General features: G+C 42.4%; 1 protein-coding gene across 1 annotated transcript in view; it reads left to right on the top strand.

The window, feature by feature from the left end:
• LOC137285212 (leucine-rich repeat serine/threonine-protein kinase 1-like) overlaps positions 1-16,350 on the top strand; it is a 51,246-nt gene that overhangs the window by 14,705 nt on the left and 20,191 nt on the right. The window contains exons 5-7 of the mRNA XM_067817487.1: positions 13,474-13,509; positions 14,502-14,625; positions 16,176-16,320. Coding sequence (XP_067673588.1) covers positions 13,474-13,509; positions 14,502-14,625; positions 16,176-16,320 — 305 coding nt within the window. The remainder of the gene's footprint in view (positions 1-13,473; positions 13,510-14,501; positions 14,626-16,175; positions 16,321-16,350) is intronic.

The following is a 16,350-nucleotide window of genomic DNA, read 5'->3' on the forward strand; positions in this document are numbered from 1 at the left end:
GTGTAGATGATATGCTTCTAGACTTACCTTCAGGAACAGTGACTGGTGTAGATGATATGCTTCTAGACTTACCTTCAGGAACAGTGACTGGTGTAGATGATATGCTTCTAGACTTACCTTTAGGAACAGTGACTGGTGTAGATGATATGCTTCTAGACTTACCTCTAGGAACAGTGACTGGTGTAGATGATATGCTTCTAGACTTACCTCTAGGGACAGTGACTGGTGTAGATGATATGCTTCTAGACTTACCTCTAGGGACAGTGACTGGTGTTGATGATATGCTTCTAGACTTACCGCTAGGGATAGTAACTGGTGTTGATGATATGCTTCTAGACTTACCTCTAGGAACAGTGACTGGTGTTGATGATATGCTTCTAGACTTACCTCTAGGGACAGTGACTGGTGTTGATGATATGCTTCTAGACTTACCACTAGGAACAGTGACTGGTGCAGATGATGTGCTTCTAGACTTACCACTAGGGACAGTAACTGGTGTTGATAATATGCTTCTAGACTTACCTCTAGGAACAGTGACTGGTGCAGATGATATGCTTCTAGACTTACCACTAGGAACAGTGACTGGTGTTGATGATATGCTTCTAGACTTACCTCTAGGAACAGTGACTGTTGTTGATGATATGCTTCTAGACTTACCACTAGGAACAGTGACTGGTGCAAATGATATGCTTCTAGACTTATCTTCAGGAACAGTGACTGGTGTAGATGATATGCTTCTAGACTTACCTCTAGGAACAGTGACTGTTGTTGATGATATGCTTCTAGACTTACCACTAGGAACAGTGACTGGTGTTGATGATATGCTTCTAGACTTACCGCTAGGGACAGTAACTGGTGCAGATGATATGCTTCTAGACTTACCTCTAGGAACAGTGACTGGTGCAGATGATATGCTTCTAGACTTACCACTGGGAACAGTGACTGGTGTTGATGATATGCTTCTAGACTTACCTCTAGGAACAGTGACTGTTGTTGATGATATGCTTCTAGACTTACCACTAGGAACAGTAAGTGGTGTTGATGATATGCTTCTAGACTTACCTCTAGGGACAGTGACTGGTGTTGATGATATGCTTCTAGACTTACCACTAGGAACAGTGACTGGTGTTGATGATATGCTTCTAGACTTACCTCTAGGAACAGTGACTGTTGTTGATGATATGCTTCTAGACTTACCTCTAGGAACAGTGACTGTTGTTGATGATATGCTTCTAGACTTACCACTAGGAACAGTGACTGTTGTTGATGATATGCTTCTAGACTTACCTCTAGGAACAGTGACTGGTGCAGATGATATGCTTCTAGACTTACCGCTAGGGACAGTGACTGGTGCAGATGATATGCTTCTAGACTTACCTCTAGGAACAGTGACTGGTGCAGATGATATGCTTCTAGACTTACCACTAGGAACAGTGACTGGTGTTGATGATATGCTTCTAGACTTACCTCTAGGAACAGTGACTGGTGTTGATGATATGCTTCTAGACTTACCACTAGGAACAGTGACTGGTGTTGATGATATGCTTCTAGACTTACCTCTAGGAACAGTGACTGGTGTTGATGATATGCTTCTAGACTTACCACTAGGAACAGTGACTGGTGTTGATGATATGCTTCTAGACTTACCTCTAGGAACAGTGACAGTTGTTGATGATATGCTTCTAGACTTACCTTCAGGAACAGTGACTGGTGTAGATGATATGCTTCTAGACTTACCGCTAGGAACAGTGACTGATGTTGATGATATGCTTCTAGACTTACCTCTAGGAACAGTGACTGGTGCAAATGATATGCTTCTAGACTTACCTCTAGGAACAGTGACTGGTGTAGATGATATGCTTCTAGACTTACCTTCAGGAACAGTGACTGGTGTAGATGATATGCTTCTAGACTTACCTTCAGGAACAGTGACTGGTGCAGATGATATGCTTCTAGACTTACCTCTAGGAACAGTGACTGGTGTAGATGATATGCTTCTAGACTTACCTTCAGGAACAGTGACTGGTGTAGATGATATGCTTCTAGACTTACCTTCAGGAACAGTGACTGGTGTAGATGATATGCTTCTAGACTTACCTTTAGGAACAGTGACTGGTGTAGATGATATGCTTCTAGACTTACCTCTAGGAACAGTGACTGGTGTAGATGATATGCTTCTAGACTTACCTCTAGGGACAGTGACTGGTGTAGATGATATGCTTCTAGACTTACCTCTAGGGACAGTGACTGGTGTTGATGATATGCTTCTAGACTTACCGCTAGGGATAGTAACTGGTGTTGATGATATGCTTCTAGACTTACCTCTAGGAACAGTGACTGGTGTTGATGATATGCTTCTAGACTTACCTCTAGGGACAGTGACTGGTGTTGATGATATGCTTCTAGACTTACCACTAGGAACAGTGACTGGTGCAGATGATGTGCTTCTAGACTTACCACTAGGGACAGTAACTGGTGTTGATAATATGCTTCTAGACTTACCTCTAGGAACAGTGACTGGTGCAGATGATATGCTTCTAGACTTACCACTAGGAACAGTGACTGGTGTTGATGATATGCTTCTAGACTTACCTCTAGGAACAGTGACTGTTGTTGATGATATGCTTCTAGACTTACCACTAGGAACAGTGACTGGTGCAAATGATATGCTTCTAGACTTATCTTCAGGAACAGTGACTGGTGTAGATGATATGCTTCTAGACTTACCTCTAGGAACAGTGACTGTTGTTGATGATTTGCTTCTAGACTTACCACTAGGAACAGTGACTGGTGTTGATGATATGCTTCTAGACTTACCGCTAGGGACAGTAACTGGTGCAGATGATATGCTTCTAGACTTACCTCTAGGAACAGTGACTGGTGCAGATGATATGCTTCTAGACTTACCACTGGGAACAGTGACTGGTGTTGATGATATGCTTCTAGACTTACCTCTAGGAACAGTGACTGTTGTTGATGATATGCTTCTAGACTTACCACTAGGAACAGTAAGTGGTGTTGATGATATGCTTCTAGACTTACCTCTAGGGACAGTGACTGGTGTTGATGATATGCTTCTAGACTTACCACTAGGAACAGTGACTGGTGTTGATGATATGCTTCTAGACTTACCTCTAGGAACAGTGACTGTTGTTGATGATATGCTTCTAGACTTACCTCTAGGAACAGTGACTGTTGTTGATGATATGCTTCTAGACTTACCACTAGGAACAGTGACTGTTGTTGATGATATGCTTCTAGACTTACCTCTAGGAACAGTGACTGGTGCAGATGATATGCTTCTAGACTTACCGCTAGGGACAGTGACTGGTGCAGATGATATGCTTCTAGACTTACCTCTAGGAACAGTGACTGGTGCAGATGATATGCTTCTAGACTTACCACTAGGAACAGTGACTGGTGTTGATGATATGCTTCTAGACTTACCTCTAGGAACAGTGACTGGTGTTGATGATATGCTTCTAGACTTACCACTAGGAACAGTGACTGGTGTTGATGATATGCTTCTAGACTTACCTCTAGGAACAGTGACTGGTGTTGATGATATGCTTCTAGACTTACCACTAGGAACAGTGACTGGTGTTGATGATATGCTTCTAGACTTACCTCTAGGAACAGTGACAGTTGTTGATGATATGCTTCTAGACTTACCGCTAGGGACAGTAACTGGTGTTGATGATATGCTTCTAGACTTACCGCTAGGGACAGTAACTGGTGCAGATGATATGCTTCTAGACTTACCGCTAGGGACAGTGACTGGTGTTGATGATATGCTTCTAGACTTACCGCTAGGGACAGTAACTGGTGCAGATGATGTGCTTCTAGACTTACCGCTAGGGACAGTAACTGGTGCAGATGATATGCTTCTAGACTTACCTCTAGGAACAGTGACTGGTGCAGATGATATGCTTCTAGACTTACCGCTAGGGACAGTAGCTGGTGTTGATGATATGCTTCTAGACTTACCTCTAGGAACAGTGACTGGTGCAGATGATATGCTTCTAGACTTACCGCTAGGGACAGTGACTGTTGTTGATGATATGCTTCTAGACTTACCTCTAGGAACAGTGACTGGTGCAGATGATATGCTTCTAGACTTACCTCTAGGGACAGTAACTGGTGCAGATGATATGCTTCTAGACTTACCTCTAGGAACAGTGACTGGTGCAGATGATATGCTTCTAGACTTACCGCTAGGGACAGTAGCTGGTGTTGATGATATGCTTCTAGACTTACCTCTAGGAACAGTGACTGGTGCAGATGATATGCTTCTAGACTTACCGCTAGGGACAGTGACTGTTGTTGATGATATGCTTCTAGACTTACCTCTAGGAACAGTGACTGGTGCAGATGATATGCTTCTAGACTTACCTCTAGGGACAGTGACTGTTGTTGATGATATGCTTCTAGACTTACCACTAGGAACAGTGACTGGTGTAGATGATATGCTTCTAGAGTTACCTTCAGGAACAGTGACTGGTGTAGATGATATGCTTCTAGACTTACCTCTAGGAACAGTGACTGTTGTTGATGATATGCTTCTAGACTTACCTCTAGGAACAGTAACTGGTGCAGATGATATGCTTCTAGACTTACCGCTAGGGACAGTAACTGGTGTTGATGATGTGCTTCTAGACTTACCTCTAGGAACAGTAACTGGTGCAGATGATATGCTTCTAGACTTACCGCTAGGGACAGTAACTGGTGTTGATGATATGCTTCTAGACTTACCACTAGGTACAGTGACTGGTGCAGATGATATGCTTCTAGACTTACCTCTAGGGACAGTGACTGTTGTTGATGATATGCTTCTAGACTTACCTCTAGGGACAGTGACTGTTGTTGATGATATGCTTCTAGACTTACCACTAGGGACAGTGACTGTTGTTGATGATATGCTTCTAGACTTACCACTAGGGACAGTGACTGTTGTTGATGATATGCTTCTAGACTTACCGCTAGGAACAGTGACTGGTGTTGATGATATGCTTCTAGACTTACCTCTAGGAACAGTGACTGGTGCAGATGATATGCTTCTAGACTTACCTCTAGGGACAGTGACTGTTGTTGATGATATGCTTCTAGACTTACCTCTAGGGACAGTGACTGGTGTAGATGATATGCTTCTAGACTTACCACTAGGAACAGTGACTGGTGTAGATGATATGCTTCTAGACTTACCTCTAGGGACAGTGACTGGTGTAGATGATATGCTTCTAGACTTACCTCTAGGGACAGTGACTGGTGTAGATGATATACTTCTAGACTTACCTCTAGGGACAGTGACTGGTGTAGATGATATGCTTCTAGACTTACCTCTAGGGACAGTGACTGGTGTAGATGATATGCTTCTAGACTTACCTCTAGGGACAGTGACTGGTGCAGATGATATGCTTCTAGACTTACCTCTAGGGACAGTGACTGTTGTTGATGATATGCTTCTAGACTTACCTCTAGGAACAGTGACTGGTGTAGATGATATGCTTCTAGACTTACCTCTAGGAACAGTGACTGGTGTAGATGATATGCTTCTAGACTTACCTCTAGGGACAGTGACTGGTGTAGATGATATGCTTCTAGACTTACCTCTAGGGACAGTGACTGGTGTAGATGATATGCTTCTAGACTTACCTCTAGGGACAGTGACTGTTGTTGATGATATGCTTCTAGACTTACCTCTAGGAACAGTGACTGGTGTAGATGATATGCTTCTAGACTTACCTCTAGGGACAGTGACTGGTGTAGATGATATGCTTCTAGACTTACCTCTAGGGACAGTGACTGGTGTAGATGATATGCTTCTAGACTTACCTCTAGGGACAGTGACTGGTGCAGATGATATGCTTCTAGACTTACCTCTAGGGACAGTGACTGTTGTTGATGATATGCTTCTAGACTTACCTCTAGGGACAGTGACTGTTGTTGATGATATGCTTCTAGACTTACCTCTAGGAACAGTGACTGTTGTTGATGATATGCTTCTAGACTTAGCTCTAGGGACAGTGACTGGTGCAGATGATATGCTTCTAGACTTACCTCTAGGAACAGTGACTGGTGTAGATGATATGCTTCTAGACTTACCTCTAGGAACAGTGACTGTTGTTGATGATATGCTTCTAGACTTACCTCTAGGGACAGTGACTGGTGCAGATGATATGCTTCTAGACTTACCTCTAGGAACAGTGACTGGTGTTGATGATATGCTTCTAGACTTACCACTAGGGACAGTGACTGTTGTTGATGATATGCTTCTAGACTTACCTTCAGGAACAGTGACTGGTGTTGATGATATGCTTCTAGACTTACCGCTAGGAACAGTGACTGGTGCAGATGATATGCTTCTAGACTTACCTCTAGGAACAGTGACTGTTGTTGATGATATGCTTCTAGACTTACCACTAGGTACAGTGACTGGTGCAGATGATATGCTTCTAGACTTACTGCTAGGAACAGTGACTGGTGTTGATGATATGCTTCTAGACTTACCGCTAGGGACAGTGACTGGTGCAGATGATATGCTTCTAGACTTACCTCTAGGAACAGTGACTGTTGTTGATGATATGCTTCTAGACTTACCTCTAGGGACAGTGACTGGTGCAGATGATATGCTTCTAGACTTATAACTAAGACCCAGTGAATGATCCAAATGAGTGGTCAGTAACTGTGGGTAAACCAGAGCATTTTCCTCCTGTATCCATGGTAACCATCTAACAGCTTCTGCACATCAATGTCAGCAAGGTTGTGTAACATCATATAATATATACGTTGGAAGAACTTCAGTAGAACTCCTCTGAGGATCTGGATGTATTTTGACCTGTATTAGTGGACTTAACTCTTGAGACATATCCTGCATGGGTCATGTGATGGCGAATCATAATACCAGAAGAAAGTACAGTGACGTGACATAAGTATTGCAGCAAACACATTAGCAGTAAAAACCACGGAAATATTTACCACAAACAAAAGCCTCTGTTTGGAAAACCACTGAATGTTTTCTTGTAAAATTTGGAGTGGTCATATTTGACATCATTGTTTGTGTTTACGTCCTTCGCGTGCCTAGCAGATGACATGGCTTGCAGTTCGAAGGAACTGACTGGACGGCAAAAAGAATTGATAATTGAATTACATCAGAAAGGTTTGAAAAATAGTAAGATTGCAGAATTGCTAGCTGTTCACAGGTCTACTGTTGGACGAATTTTGAAAAAGTTTGACAACGGTGAAAGCTTAGAAAACAGGCCTCGAAAAGTCGGCCTCGTATGATTGACTGGTTTGAGGGGTGACAGGAGACTCTATCGTGTTGTTCGTCAGAATAGGAGACGTTCTGTGACAGATGTAACTGAACAATTCAATTCTCAACATTACAGTCAAGTTTCTAGCAGGACAATTGAGTGACATTTACATCAGGCTGGCATTAAAAAACGAAAGATAAGAAAGGGTATCACCATTTCACAGGTCAGCTGTCAGATGCGTGTCAGATGGTGTAGGGGTAAATTGATGTGGGGACTTGATAGGTGGAAGAAAGTGTTGTTCACTGATGAAACACATGTTGTTTTAGGAAAAAGTAAAATCATTTCTGTTTGGAGAAAGGCCGACGGAATGTGGAGACCGGAATGTCTAAACGTCTTGAAATGTCCTGTCACGGCAAGTGTAATGCTTTGGGGATGTATTAGTTACAATGGTGTTGGCATACTGACTCCAGTTGAAGGAAATATCAACTCTGGCAAGTATATTGATGTACTGGATACCAGTATGTGGCCTGTTGTAGCTAAAGATATTTCAAGATGACAATGCACCTGTACACTGACCTCGGAAGACAACTTCCTAGAAAACTAATAATAATATCCCAGGAATGGACTGGCCTGCACAATCCCCGGACATTAATATAATAGAAAATGTGTGGAGATGTGTAAAAATTAAACTTCAGAAACGCTGTGAAAACATCAACTCCCGTGAGGATTTAATAGCTGCTGTACAGCAAATCTGGGCCACTCTTCCACAAGTGTACATTCAGAGTTTATACCGTTTGATCCCAAAGAGAGTTCAAAGCGTTTATAATCCAGAAGGGTTTTATTACCAAATATTAACAAGTTTCAGTAAGTCACTGCATCTGTTTTTATTCTACGACATATTTTTGTTGAGCCCATTTGGCTCAACACCGGTGACATCAGCCATGTTTGTTGCAATACTTATGGCACGTCACTGTAGTTTTTCAAGAAGTAGTATAATGGAATTTGATAAACTCACTGTTTGCAGAATGGATCTCATGTCTATGATGTAAACACTTGGTTGGCAAATGTGAAATTGATCCACTAATACTGGCCTACTGAGTCACTGATACTGACCTACTGATTCAGTAATACTGGCCTACTGAGTCATTGATACTGGCCTACTGATTCACTAATACTGGCCTACTGAGTCACTGATACTGGCCTACTGATTCACTAATACTGGCCTACTGATGAATAACATATCAGCTAATCCCATGACTGATAGTGACAGCAAGTCACATGACAGCTGGTTTCAGTGTTATAAATACAGCTTGCTGTGCTCCAGGAACACCAGGCATGACGACATACTTCACACTATTTATAGCACTGACTGAGTTGTTAGGAAAGGCCACAAGGTCTGTAATAGATGGCACAGGCTTGTTTCCAATATAGAATGTGTACTGTAAAGACCATCATTTAGCACATCCCAATGGAGTGCTTTTGGTGTAACCAACATAACTGGGCACATCCCAATATAGTGTGTGTAGTGTAATCATTGTCACTGGGCACATCCAGATGCAGTGTATACGGTGTAGTCACTGTCTTTGGGCACATCCTGATGCAGTGTATACAGTGTAATCACTATCACTGGGCACATCCTGATGCAGTGTCTACATTGTAATCACTGTCACTGGGCACATCCTGATACAGTGTATACCATGTAATCACTGTCACTGGGCACATCCTGATGCAGTGTCTACATTGTAATCGCTGTCTTTGGGCACATCCTGATGCAGTGTATACCGTGTAGTCACTGTCTTTGGGCACATCCTGATGCAGTGTATACAGTGTAATCACTATCATTGGGCACATCCTGATGCAGTGTCTACATTGTAATCACTGTCACTGGGCACATCCTGATGCAGTGTATACCATTTAATCACTGTCACTGGGCACATCCAGATGCAGTGTCTACATTGTAATCGCTGTCTTTGGGCACATCCTGATGCAGTGTATACCGTGTAGTCACTGTCTTTGGGCACATCCTGATGCAGTGTCTACATTGTAATCACTGTCACTGGGCACATTCTGATGCAGTGTATACCGTGTAATCACTGTCACTGGGCACATCCTGATGCAGTGTCTACATTGTAATCACTGTCTTTGGGCACATCCTGATGCAGTGTCTACATTGTAATCACTGTCTTTGGGCACATCCTGATGCAGTGTATACCATGTAGTCACTGTCTTTGGGCACATCCTGATGCAGTGTATACCGTGTAGTCACTGTCTTTGGGCACATCCTGATGCAGTGTATACCGTGTAATCACTGTCTTTGGGCACATCCTGATGCAGTGTATACAGTGTAATCACTATCATTGGGCACATCCTGATGCAGTGTATACCGTGTAATCACTGTCACTGGGCACATCCTGATGCAGTGTATACAGTGTAATCACTGTCTTTGGGCACATCCTGATGCAGTGTATACCATGTAGTCACTGTCTTTGGGCACATCCTGATGCAGTGTATACCGTGTAGTCACTGTCTTTGGGCACATCCTGATGCAGTGTATACCGTGTAATCACTATCATTGGGCACATCGTGATGCAGTGTATACAGTGTCATCACTATCATTGGGCACATCCTGATGCAGTGTATACTGTGTAATCACTGTCATTGGGCACATCCTGATGCAGTGTATACCGTGTAATCACTGTCTTTGGGCACATCCTGATGCAGTGTATACCGTGTAGTCACTGTCTTTGGGCACATCCTGATGCAGTGTCTACATTGTAATCACTATCATTGGGCACATCCTGATGCAGTGTATACCATGTAGTCACTGTCTTTGGGCACATCCTGATGCAGTGTATACTGTGTAATCACTGTCATTGGGCACATCCTGATGCAGTGTATACAGTGTAATCACATATTTTTGGGCACATCCTAATAAGAGTGTGTGACAGGATGTGGTGTAGTTTCTGGCAGTGTTTTTTGTTCTAAGCACTAGTGTTGGAAATTGGTTGATTTCTCACAATTGATGATTGCTCCATTGCCAAGGTACAATCATCGAAAAAATTGGTTATTGTCATTTTCCAGATTGTCCTTTCCAGGTTGTTATTTTAAATATGTAAATAACTTGTTGTAGTTACTATCAGTGGGCTCATTGTTATTGGGTACACATTTGGTGATGTAGTCACTACACCAGGCCTTTGTGAGGTGATGTAGTCACTACACCAGGCCTTTGTGAGGTGATGTAGTCACTACACCAGGAGTTTGTGATGTAGTCACTACACCAGGCCTTTTCCAAATACTGGATTTAACAATGTGGGTTATTCCCAGTACTTGGTTTACCACAATGTGATGTAGTTACTACACTGGGCCTATTCCCAGTACTTGGTTTACCACAATGTGATGTAGTTACTAGACAAGGCTTATTACCAGTACTTGGTTTATCACAATGTGATGTAGTTACTACACTGGGCCTATTCCCAGTACTTGGTTTACCACAATGTGATGTAGTTACTACATAAGGCTTATTACCAGTACTTGGTTTATCACAATGTGATGTAGTTACTACACTGGGCCTATTCCCAGTACTTGGTTTACCACAATGTGATGTAGTTTAACTACATAAGGCTTATTACCAGTACTTGGTTTATCACAATGTGATGTAGTTACTACACTGGGCCTATTCCCAGTACTTGGTTTACCACAATGTGATGTAGTTACTACACAAGGCTTATTACCAGTACTTGGTTTACCACAATGTGATGTAGTTACTACACTGGGCCTATTCCCAGTACTTGGTTTACCACAATGTGATGTAGTTACTACATAAGGCTTATTACCAGTACTTGGTTTATCACAATGTGATGTAGTTACTACACTGGGCCTATTCCCAGTACTTGGTTTACCACAATGTGATGTAGTTACTACACAAGGCTTATTACCAGTACTTGGTTTATCACAATGTGATGTAGTTACTACACTGGGCCTATTCCGAGTACTTGGTTTACCACAATGTGATGTAGTTACTACACAAGCTTATTACCAGTACTTGGTTTATCACAATGTGATGTAGTTACTACACTGGACCTATTCCGAGTACTTGGTTTACCACAATGTGATGTAGTTACCACACTGGGCTTATTCCCAGTACTTGGTTTTCCACAATTTGATGTAGTTACTACACTGGGCCTTTTCCGAGTACTTGGTTTACCACAATGTGATGTAGTTACCACACTGGGCTTATTCCCAGTAGTTGGTTTACCACTATGTGATGTAGTTACCGGTACTACACTGGACTTATTCCCAATACTTGGTTTATCACAATGTGATGTAGTTACTACACTGGGCCTATTTCCAATACTGGGTTTAATACAATGTAATGTAGTTACTACACTGGGCCTATTTCCAATACTAGGTTTAATACAATGTAATGTAGTTACTACACTGGGCCTATTTCCAATACTAGGTTTAATACAATGTAATGTAGTTACTACACTGGGCCTATTTCCAATACTGGGTGTAACACAATGTGATGTAGTTACTACACTGGGCCTATTTCCAATACTGGGTTTACCACAATGTGATGTAGTTACTACACTGGGCCTATTTCCAATACTGGGTTTGATACAATGTAATGTAGTTACTACACTGGGCCTATTTCCAATACTGGGTTTACCACAATTTGATGTAGTTATGACACTGGGCTTATTCCCAGTACTTGGTTTTCCACAATTTGATGTAGTTACTACACTGGGCCTTTTCCGAGTACTTGGTTTACCACAATGTGATGTAGTTACCACACTGGGCTTATTCCCAGTAGTTGGTTTACCACTATGTGATGTAGTTACCGGTACTACACTGGACTTATTCCCAATACTTGGTTTATCACAATGTGATGTAGTTACTACACTGGGCCTATTTCCAATACTAGGTTTAATACAATGTAATGTAGTTACTACACTGGGCCTATTTCCAATACTGGGTTTAATACAATGTAATGTAGTTACTACACTGGGCCTATTTCCAATACTAGGTTTAATACAATGTAATGTAGTTACTACACTGGGCCAATTTCCAATACTGGGTGTAACACAATGTGATGTAGTTACTACACTGGGCCTATTTCCAATACTGGGTTTACCACAATGTGATGTAGTTACTACACTGGGCCTATTTCCAATACTGGGTGTAACACAATGTGATGTAGTTACTACACTGGGCCTATTTCCAATACTGGGTTTACCACAATGTGATGTAGTTACTACACTGGGCCTATTTCCAATACTAGGTTTAATACAATGTAATGTAGTTACTACACTGGGCCTATTTCCAATACTGGGTGTAACACAATGTGATGTAGTTACTACACTGGGCCTATTTCCAATACTGGGTTTACCACAATGTGATGTAGTTACTACACTGGGCCTATTTCCAATACTTGGTTTACCACAATGTGATGTAGTTATGACACTGGACTTATTCTGATACTGGGTTTAACACAGTGTAATGTAGTTACTACACTGGGCCTATTTCCAATACTAGGTTTAATACAATGTAATGTAGTTACTACACTGGGCCTATTTCCAATACTGGGTGTAACACAATGTGATGTAGTTACTACACTGGGCCTATTTCCAATACTGGGTTTACCACAATGTGATGTAGTTACTACACTGGACCTATTTCCAATACTTGGTTTACCACAATGTGATGTAGTTATGACACTGGCCCTATTTCCAATACTAGGTTTACCACAATATGATGTAGTTATGACACTGGCCCTATTTCCAATACTGGGTTTACCACAATGTAATGTAGTTACTACACTGGGCCTATTTCCAATACTGGGTTTAACACAGTGTAATGTAGTTACTACACTGGGCCTATTTCCAATACTGGGTTTAACACAGTGTAATGTAGTTACTACACTGGGCTTATTTCCAATACTGGGTTTAACACAGTGTAATGTAGTTACTACACTGGGCCTATTTCCAATACTGGGTTTAACACAGTGTAATGTAGTTACTACACTGGGCTTATTTCCAATACTGGGTTTAACACAATGTGATGTAGTCAGAACACTGTTAATAGGCAGGCTGGACAGTCATGCTGTCGAGAAATTTTGATTACACTACATGCAGTTGAGGTTTATCATTTTGAAAATTTCTCCTTTCCACTTACAGAATATGTTGTCAGCTCTACATTTATCTCTGATTATCTTGTGTTTCAGAGCGCAGGAAGATTAGAATGTACAAGATATTCAAAAGTAAGTTTTCTTTGTCTTTTCCCTGTTATGTCATGTGTGCTATTATTCAAAGATAATTCTTAGGGACACAAATGCCTGAAACTTCACTACATAGACGAGGATTCTGTCAGTTGTAGATTAGGAAATGGGGAATCAGTTAAGTGTGTCTCAGTTTCACTGCAAACAAGCTTTGTATGTTGACTCATGCATTGCATGGTTATCTCAAAGATATCATTGTTTTCTCCTTCCTGGTTGATTAATGAGGTCAAGCTGACTCATAATCACAAACCAGTTGTGTTCTCCTTGCAGGGAGGGATTGTGGGGTAGCCTAGTGGTTAAAGCATTCGCTCATCACGCCAAAGACCCGGGTTCGATTCCCGATTGGGTACAATGTATGAATCCCATTTTCTGGTGTTCCCTGCTGTGATATTGCTGGAATGTTGGTAAAAGGGGCGTAAAGCTAAGCTCATTCACTCCTTGCAGGAAGGAATGGTGGGGTAGACTAGTGGTTAAAGCATTGGCTTGAAACGCCAAATATTGTTGGAGTATTGCTTTGAGATATGTTCATTTCAGAAACTAGCCGTCAGTTTAATGGGTTGATGCACGCATGCACTCACTCACACATACACTTTTTTGTATCTTTGAGCACTAATGTATTGATGACAAGTAAATGACAATATTAAGAAAACAGTTGTTACTGACATGTGAGAAACATATCTGTATCTTTAGAGCTTCATTAAGTATCTTCTAGGAATATTCACATTTTCTGTATGTGCCGGATGTCAGTGGGGTTGGACTACTTTCTGGAGGTATTGATGTGTTCCTTATCTTATAGATTATCATCTGGACTCATCTGGACATCATACCTCTGTAAATTTTCTGCTGTGAGTTTTTATAGTTTTGAACACCTGGTGAAGATATTTGTATATGACAGAATGCAAAGACATTAGATGAACTGCTGCAATACACAACCCTTGTTCATCATGCCAAGTACCCATTGTTGTCTCTTGAAGCTTTCTCTGAGTTGTGTGCAAATGGGGAGACAGAGAAGGTCCGCGATTTGCTGTCAAACAACTGGTCAGACCTACGACGGATCCTCAGCTGTGTCCCTAAAGGTGGATTTCCAGCCCTTTCCAGGTAAGAGTAGGGGCCAGACACATGGATAGTGTTGTAGATTCCCAGCCCTTTCCAGATAACAGTAGGGGCCAGACACATGGATGGTGTTGTAGATTCCCAGCCCTTTCCAGGTAAGAGTAGGGGCCAGACACATTAGTGGTGTTGTAGATTTCCAGCCCTTTCCAGGTAACAGTAGGGGCCAGACACATTAGTGGTGTTGTAGATTCCCAGCCCTTTCCAGGTAAGAGTAGGGGCCAGACACATTGATGGTGTTGTAGATTCCCAGTCCTTTCCAGGTAAGAGTAGGGGCCAGACACATTAGTGGTGTTGTAGATTTCCAGCCCTTTCCAGGTAGCAGTAGGGGCCAGACACATTAGTGGTGTTGTAGATTTCCAGCCCTTTCCAGGTAACAGTAGGGGCCAGACACATTGATGGTGTTGTAGATTTCCAGCCCTTTCCAGGTAAGAGTAGGGGCCAGACACATGGATGGTGTTGTAGATTCCCAGCCCTTTCCAGGTAGCAGTAGGGGCCAGACACATTGATGGTGTTGTAGATTTCCAGCCCTTTCCAGGTAAAAGTAGGGGCCAGACACATTGATAGTGTTGTAGATTTCCAGCCCTTTCCAGGTAACAGTAATGGCCAGACACATTGATGGTGTTGTAGATTCCCGACCCTTTCCAGGTAACAGTAGGGGCCAGACACATGGATGGTGTTGTAGATTCCCAACCCTTTCCAGGTAAAAGTAGGGGCCAGACACATGGATGGTGTTGTAGATTTCCAGCCCTTTCCAGGTAAGAGTAGGGGCCAGACACATTGAGGTGTTGTAGATTCCCAACCCTTTCCAGGTAGCAGTAGGGGCCAGACACATTGATGGTGTTGTAGATTCCCAGCCCTTTCCAGGTAACAGTAGGGGCCAGACACATTGATAGTGTTGTAGATTCCCAGTCCTTTCCAGGTACCAGTAGGGGCCAGACACATTGATGGTATTGTAGATTCTCAGTCCTTTCCAGGTAACAGTAGGGGCCAGACACATTGATAGTGTTGTAGATTCCCAGTCTTTTCCAGGTAAGAGTAGGGGCCAGACACATGGATAGTGTTGTAGATTCCCAGTCCTTTCCAGGTAAGAGTAGGGGCCAGACACATGGATAGTGTTGTAGATTTCCAGCCCTTTCCAGGTAACAGTAGGGGCCAGACACATTAGTGGTGTTGTAGATTTCCAGCCCTTTCCAGGTAAGAGTAGGGGCCAGACACATTAGTGGTGTTGTAGATTCCCAGTCCTTTCCAGGTAACAGTAGGGGCCAGACGCATTAGTGGTGTTGTAGATTTCCAGCCCTTTCCAGGTAGCAGTAGGGGCCAGACACATTGATGGTGTTGTAGATTCCCAGTCCTTTCCAGGTAACAGTAGGGGCCAGACACATGTAATATTGTAATATCCTTGTAATTTCAGAAAGGTCAGAACTGAAAGTTACCTGATTGGTTTATTATGATTACTCCTTATAATGGGTACTGGAGACATGTTGTGTGAATCAGTGTAGAGACATTAGAGTAATAAGCTTTTATCTCATTTTCAGTGCTGTGAAGTCTGGCAGCTTTGAGCTTGTTCAGCTTTTGCTGGAGCTTGAAGCAAAGCCTATTCCCCACACAGAGAATGGTCTCACCCCACTCCACCTTGCATGTGAGACAGGGACCGTGGAAGTTGTCTCCATTCTTATGCAGGTAGGGATGTTTAAGGCAACCATCTAATAA

Source organism: Haliotis asinina, chromosome 5, assembly GCF_037392515.1.
Source record: "Haliotis asinina isolate JCU_RB_2024 chromosome 5, JCU_Hal_asi_v2, whole genome shotgun sequence".
NCBI lineage: Eukaryota > Metazoa > Mollusca > Gastropoda > Lepetellida > Haliotidae > Haliotis > Haliotis asinina.